This window comes from Medicago sativa, chromosome 6 (genome assembly GCF_051527215.1).
Source record: "Medicago sativa cultivar Bolivia chromosome 6, Bolivia_mono, whole genome shotgun sequence".
NCBI classification, from domain to species: Eukaryota; Viridiplantae; Streptophyta; class Magnoliopsida; order Fabales; family Fabaceae; genus Medicago; species Medicago sativa.
The window spans coordinates 37854016-37861932 of record NC_140754.1 but is presented as its reverse complement, the minus strand read 5'-3'; the positions used below and the strand labels follow the sequence as shown (position 1 = coordinate 37861932).

At 34.0% G+C, this 7917-nt stretch overlaps 1 protein-coding gene across 1 annotated transcript; it reads left to right on the top strand.

Moving 5' to 3' along the window:
- Nucleotides 1–972: 972 nt before the first annotated feature.
- On the top strand, nt 973–4957 carry LOC146914961 (uncharacterized). The gene is made up of 2 exons (XM_085717571.1): nt 973–1241; nt 3262–4957. The coding sequence occupies exons 1-2, from the start codon at nt 1143–1145 to the stop codon at nt 4627–4629; spliced, it is 1467 nt and encodes a 488-aa protein (XP_085573697.1). The 5' UTR covers nt 973–1142; the 3' UTR covers nt 4630–4957.
- The last annotated feature ends 2960 nt before the right edge of the window (nt 4958–7917 follow it).

Genomic DNA, 7917 nt, shown 5'->3' with positions numbered 1-7917 from the left:
GTGAAATATGAATCAACTAACTTCTTATCATTGTAGGGATCAACCGTGAGTTTTACTTTTGGTTTAATTGCAATTTTGCCCCCGCTATTTCTATCTTTTTGTGTAGTTGGTCCTCCCATTAAAATTCGACAGTTTTTGTCCCTCAATTATACTTTAAACTAAAAAAAGGTGATGTGATAGGTTTTAAAATACTCAATACAACATTTATTATTTATTTTCATTAATATACTATTACTTATTAAATTTATTTTTCATTTTAACTACTCACCGAACTATGATTAATAAGAGTATTTTGATAAATAACATTAACATTAATTTAAATAATCTTTTGTTATCGACAGATTTAGCAAACTCAGGTGTGAGTTTTATCCGGAGACAAGCCAATAGTGAAGCATTATCACATGCTAGTTTCCAATTGTATCTTAATATCCCTCATTGTATAACTTCTTTGATTAATAATGAAAAGCTATAAGCTTCTTTCTGTAAAAAAAAAATTAATTTAAATAATCATTGTTTTAATAAGGAATGTTAACGAGTGTCTCCAGGACAATCTTTAAACACCATAAGTGATAAAATTTTATGAATGTTTGTGTATTTATTACATTGGAAATTGAAGCCTTTAATTTTTTTGAAGAATAATTTCTTTATTAGGAATGTTAAAGAGTGATCTGGGGATGCTCGTTAACAAAACCTTTTAATAATCATGCACAGTCTAGAAAAACAGACAATTTATACACCAAATACTTCACTTATTCGATGAATTTCTAACTACTAAACTACTAAAAAAAATTTGAGACTCAAATGAATGTTTTTAAGAAAATATTATCAAGCATAAAATATTAGCAATATTTTAAAATGAATAGATTGAAAAATGAATAGATTAAAAAGTACTATTCATTGTCGATTTCCATTTCCATGTTGAGTAGAGTAATCAATCACACAAACAAAACCACACCACATGAGTCATGACACACACAAAACAACACACACACACACACACACTCTCTCTCTCTCTCTCTCTAATATTCATTCATACATACTTTCCATTCTCTCTCTCTCTTCCTAACTCCATGATTGCATCTCACCGTAAAACCACTCCACCACCGTCAACCCCCTAACTCCGGTCACCGGAAAAAACCATCATGGGTAGCCTCAACAACAACAACAGCATCGATACTGTTAACGCCGCCGCCACCGCCATCGTCTCCGCTGAATCACGTGTCCAACCCACTTCCTCTCCGGTTCGTCTCTCTCTCTCTAGAAATATTCGTTATTTTTATTTCCTCGGACGTGTTACACAGTTTCCTCGTTTTCGTTTCGATTTTCGATACTCTTTTTGGTTTTCGAGGATAACAACGTGCCAAAAAGAGAAAATCATGGGATCTTGTGTTTTGTGTTTCATGTTTTTTATTTTTTTTTATTTTCAGCTTTTTCATTTTTTTTATTATTTTACTTTTAACCCTCTGATTCTGAGAGAACGTCCGGTTGGACAAAGTAACGTCTGATAAAGAATTGTTGATCTCAAACTCGAAGCCGAGTTCATGTGAAAGTTTGTTTCTTTTTTGACTTGCGTTGAAAGATTGAATCACTTTTTTCTTCTTTTCATGTTTTTTATTTATTTTTTAATATTTCTTAAACTGTTTTGATTTGGTTTACAAAAAGTGTGAAAAGAAGGAAAATTATGAATTTGGATCTTGAGTGTACTTTTTTCTATAATTAGTGAAAGACTATGATTGCAATTTGGAAATGAAAAAGATAGAAGCAACCATGAGTTATTATAATTATTAATTTTAAAAAAAGTGATGGTTTTATTTTTTATTTTTTATTTTTATGTTTTGTGCATTTTATGAAGTTTGATTGATTCACTTATGTATGATGGGTTTAATTCTATTATTAGTAAGTATTAATTTTAGTGTTGAATTCAATTTTTTTATATTTAATCTGCAGTTTTTTGGTGTGATGCAATTCAAAGCCATGCTATTTTCATGATAGTATATAGTTTAATTGAGAAAAGATTTATTTCGAAGAAGATTTTGAGTTGAAATTTTGATGCATAATGATTTTATGAATTTTGTTTCATTGTCTTGATGATAATTTGGATGTAATTTTAAGCATTGTGTTCTGATTTTTTTTTTTTTACTATTGACATAGTTTTAATGGAGATTAAAAATTGTGATTATAATGACTGTGTTCTTAGAGTTAGTTCAATAAACTGCAATCTATCCATGATTGGGATCTTTGATATGCTTTCAAGAATTAATGTTCTGTGTTTATTATGCGTGTTTTTTGCCGGGAAAACGATAAACAGTATGCAACCGTATTGCGAAAAACGACAATTTGATTTCAACAGTATTATGTTCTTATTTTAATTGAATTTGTTTTTTGTTTTAAATTTAAACTGTTGTCGCGATGTTTTCATGAAAATTCGTACTGCACAGCTTCCGTAAGCATTACGAATCTCTTTTGTCGGGTCTGAAAACAGATCATTTTGTAAGTTTACGAGAATTGATGTCTGAAATTTATGCCGAAATTTTTCCCTTCCCATTCCAGCTGGCAATGAAGCTTAGTTTTCATCTCATCATTACATAATATGATATCTTTGATGCAAGTAGCTAAAATATTTCAGAGACATAGCAAACTTTAGTGTTGTCAATCACGGATCGCAGAACATAGCGGTTTATTCAAATTATGCTATGCCACATTGTTATAGCCACTATTTCATAGCACTTAGTACTAAATCCGTATCGTAGAATTTTAACGGTTTGTTAAAATTCTGCTACGTGATAGCGCTGCTATGGCAAACTAAAGCCTTTCTTCTACTTTCCTATAAAATGGATGGGTTGATGAATCTAATTTTCTAAAACACCCTTTTCTCATTACATACTATAGGAAATCACAGAAGGTTACAAGTACACGAGGAGCTTTAGAGTAATTCAATGTGTGCTTATTCTGGAAGATAAAATTTTAATGAGTATTCCTTTTCTGTAATATTTTGTGTCCTGAAATGATCGACTCGCTTTAGATATGTGTGATAAAATTACCAAATTGATAATGGAGTAATATGTAGAATTATTTGATGCTTAATTTAGAGATATTTTGTAATACTTGGTAGACTAAGAAACCTGTGTGTTTTCATTTGATTATTGAATATCAGTACATGAACTTCACTCTTAAGTATATCGTTTTTCTTTCTCTGTAAATTTGTAAAATTTCGATCCTGTTTTGTCTTTTGTCTTACAATAGCTTCTTTGCTAACTGCAGAAAAAACGCTGGGGAAGCTGCTTTAGCCTGCCATCTTGCTTTGGATCTCATAATAAAACTAGCAAGCGAATTGGCCATGCTGTCCTTGTTCCTGAACCTGTTGCACCGACAGTTCCAGTCGCTAATGCCGCACCAAATCCTTCAACTGCCATTGTAATTCCTTTCATCGCTCCTCCGTCTTCACCTGCATCTTTTCTCCAATCGGATCCACCATCATCTACTCACTCACCGGCGGCTGGATTACTTTCGCTCAGCTCTCTCACTGCCAATGCTTATTCTACTAGTGGTCCTGCATCGATGTTTACCATTGGCCCATATGCCTATGAGACACAGTTAGTTTCACCGCCGGTATTTTCCAACTTCACGACTGAACCATCAACTGCTAACTTTACTCCTCCACCTGAATCTGTACTGATGACAACACCATCGTCTCCTGAGGTTCCATTTGCTCAATTGTTGGCATCTTCGCTGGACCGAGCTCGTAAAAGTAACCACAAGTTTGCATTATACAATTATGAGTATCAGCCTTATCAACAATATCCCGGAAGCCCTGGTGCTCAACTTGTATCACCTGGATCTGTCATTTCAACTTCTGGCACCTCTACTCCTTTCCCCGATAGACGATCGTCACTTGAATTGCGCAAAGGGGAATCACCAAAGATCTTAGGTTTCGAACACATCTCCACTCGAAAATGGATGTCAAGGATAGGATCTGGATCCTTGACACCAGATGGTACAGGACAAGGTTCGAGACTTGGTTCTGGATCTTTGACACCCGATGGTGTTTCACATGCATCGCGATTAGGTTCCGGATGTGCGACACCTGATGGTTTAGGTCAGGACTCGAGGTTAGGCTCAGGCTCTGTGACTCCTGATGGTGTTGGCCCAACTAATCGAGACAGCATCGACGTGCAAAACCAGATTTCTGAGGGTGTATCTGTTAAAAACTTAGATCATGGATCTCAAACTAATGCTACATTAGTTGATCACAGAGTTTCGTTTGAATTAACCGGTGAAGATGTTGCACGATGTCTTGCAAATAAAACAGGAGCATTACTTCGAAACATGTCGAGTTCTTCACAGGGTATACTAGCAAAAGACCCTATTGACAGAGAAAAAATACTAAAAGAAACCAATAGTTGTTGTGATGTGTGTTCAGGGAAAGCAATTGGAGGAGAACATTGCTGTGCGAAGCGTAACTCTGTTAGTTCTTCCAAAGAATTCAATTTCGACAACAGAAAAGGCGACGTTTCTGGTACGTCTGCGACTGGTTCCTCCTGGTGGAATAACAAGAAAGTTGATGGAAAGGAAAGTAAATCGGTGAATAGTTGGGCGTTCTTCCCGATGTTACAACCGGATATCAGCTAAGGATTTAGTTTCATGCAACATGACTTAACCTCTGATGGTTTAAAGCAAAAGATTTTTTTTCATTTTACTGCAGAATATTTTGCATATAATGCATAACTGAAGACATTATTTTGAATGGTATATGGATATATAGTCTCTTAGGGGAGCATAGTTTGTAGGTAGGGACATATATAATGGATTTAAAATTCTATGGAAAGAATTACTCCTTGCATTTCATTTCATATTTTTAAGTATATAGAAATAGGAAAGTACAGGTATTTGTTGCTGTGTATTTTTGTATCATGTCATGTGCAATAATGACAAAAAAAATGTATTTTTTTTTCTTTGAGCAGTTGGATTATACAGAACCTGCATATTTGATGGGGTCACTAGTTACAGATAGTGCTTCTATGTGGGTTCCTTATACAGCTCTATTGCTACATGCTTACCTGTTTTTAAGTCCTTTAATTAATAGTCTCAAAGGATGAGAGCTAGCACAATAGGTCCCTTTTGGATCTGGGTTGTGTGCGGTCACAAGAAGTCTCGTGACTGCACGCAGTCGGCCACATCTGGATCAATTGGAAAGTCCAGATATCAAGTTTGATATTTTAGGTTTTAAAAAATATGATCAAAATCAGCTCTGAAATTTGGATTGCATACAGTTTCACTGCACGCAACCTGAACCGTTCTTTTTTCTGGTTTGATTCGGCTTTTTAAGGGAATCACCGATTTAGTCCTTCATTAATTGGCGTCATACAACTTGATTTATGATTTTTTTAAACAATATATGTAATCAAAAAAAATTCTCCATTCCATCTGTCAAATTTGTCTCTTAACATTCCATCTGTAATTAAAAAAAAAAACATTGTCTCAAATCGACTAAGTGCTTGTTTGGTCTTGCGACCATGACATCCAAAGATACGGTGAAAAACCACATACATAGAAGCTGGATTTTGTTGCAACATAGAATCTGGATTTTATTGCTTTTGATTATCACAGTGAAATATGCATTGGGATGCGAGAAAGGGGTGCTCAACGTGCATCCAAACACACGCTAATACGATTGGAACTCTTTCAATTTTGGAAATAATTACAAAATTTTGTTAATTTTAGGGTCTAAGATTTTCAAACTCTACAATTATAGGAGACTAGATTGGTTATCAAGTAATTTAATTTTTCATATCATATGAAAGGATTGTATGATGGACACAAGGGAAGGGGTGTGTGGGGGGACCAAAATATAGTAGTGGCTATATGCACTATGTTAGGGGTTTGTCTGAGTTGTTTCTTCTTGTCTTGTCTCTCAAGTTAACCAATAAGTTCCCTATTGGACAAAAATGTTTCACTTTCATTTCAATGCCTTTAATGATAGGTAGGTACATACATGTTTCATTCAACAACCTGCAGGATTAAACTTTTCCATTGACATTGTCTAAAAAGGCAATGTCGTGTGAATAGTTCTGTGTGTATGTTCACAAACATTGATAAAACTGTATAGTTGCAGTTAAAACTTGAGAAGGTTTTATACTATATATTTGGGGATTGGGATTACCATCTTTTATGACCCTTTTCCTAGGTTAAAAAATTACCCTTTTACATCTTTTTCAATGCCTTTTTGAGAGAGTATTATTTTAATAGCTTTGAGTTTTATGAATGTTATAGTGTGTAAAAAAAATAGTTATCCTATAACATGTACCTACAACTTTTTATCAACATAGGTAGAACATGCGTGTAAGTAATATTGTTGTTTTTTTGGGCTCTTCCCTATCCGCACACTAAGCATGAGGCTTGTTGCCTTCATAGAGGGTCCATGAAAGGTATACTTCATACCTTTTTCTTGACAAAAATATAAAATAAAAATTCTATCTCCACAAATTTTGTATGTTTCCAAAATGCTATATTTCATATTTTTTTTTCTTCTTATCCCTCTCTTACGTCTCACTCTTTAAGGATTAAAGTGACTACTATACATTAGTACTCGTTCCTTTATACTAGCAAATGTATTTGTATGTCGACAAGTAGCAATGTTTATAAAAGAGTTAGTCTATACAAAGATTGTTTAGTTTCGACTTTACTACTGCGATTATGATTAGGTTATTTGTAATAAAATTGAGCGTTTGCTCTTGGCAAAGCGGTTCGTTTTAATTTCTTAATAGAGAGAAAGAAATGATTACCTCATGTCAAATTTCCTTCAATGAACTCTTTGAGTAATTGCAATCTATGATTACAATGTTATTTATTATTTAAATTTAATAACTTTGAACAAAATATCTAGGCCAACGGTTAGTGCTCCCTAATGTCTTAGATGAGCCGATAACCCTTGATGGTTTAAGAATGTCAAAGTAAGTAATAATTATCATTAGTCTATGTCTAAATCTAATCAATAATTGGACGTCTAACATAAGCCAGACCAACAAAATTAGGGTTAATAATCATTGTGACCTAAATTGATTTATAGAAATTCGTAAACACATAAAACGAATTAAGAACAATATTAATGAAATAAAATCGCAAAGTAATCAATTGATATTTATAGAATTATTTAAAGTTACACAATCAAACAATTTTAGCGAAGTTCCTCTTTCACGACCTAAGCTAGAGAGAATTATTCACTCATAGCTTCTAAACATACCCAATTAGATAAGAATAAGAAAGTGTAACACCCACACTAAACATATCTAGAAAGTTTAGCATGCGCGTTAAGTTTAGTACTGGATACATTAAAAATTTACAACAATAAAACTTGAGTAGTATTGTTGTATAAGATATTCATTCGAAGTTTTATTGTAAAACCTAAGATCGTCATCGGCATAACTTTCTCTATTTGCTCTATGCCTACTTACATTGTGTCTAACAACATATCTTATCTTACTATCATACTAGTTCTTGATGATCTACGCCAAGGCTCTACTAATTCTTGACGATCTATGTCAAGGCTCTATGACATAACATAAACATGTCTAATAAATATGCATGGTCAGATTCATTCATTAAGTTAGCATTGAGCAAACAAACAATTATCTGAATTCATTTTATGGAAAGCCCCGAGTGGAGTAACCCCGAGCACAATCCCTATCTAACCGATGGAAACCTATCTAAGGTATAACCAACGACACTCCCTCAGTGGCGTGCGGGATCCTTACGGCTAACCCCGTTTCCTCTAGTGGAAACCCCCTAAGCCAACCTAGTGTAGACCACAAGGGACACGACACCTACATCATTATTAAAATCTTGTTCTATACATGCATGAATGATTAACGTATACATGCTATCTCTTTTACCTCGGATCCTTAAATGATCCCACTAGAG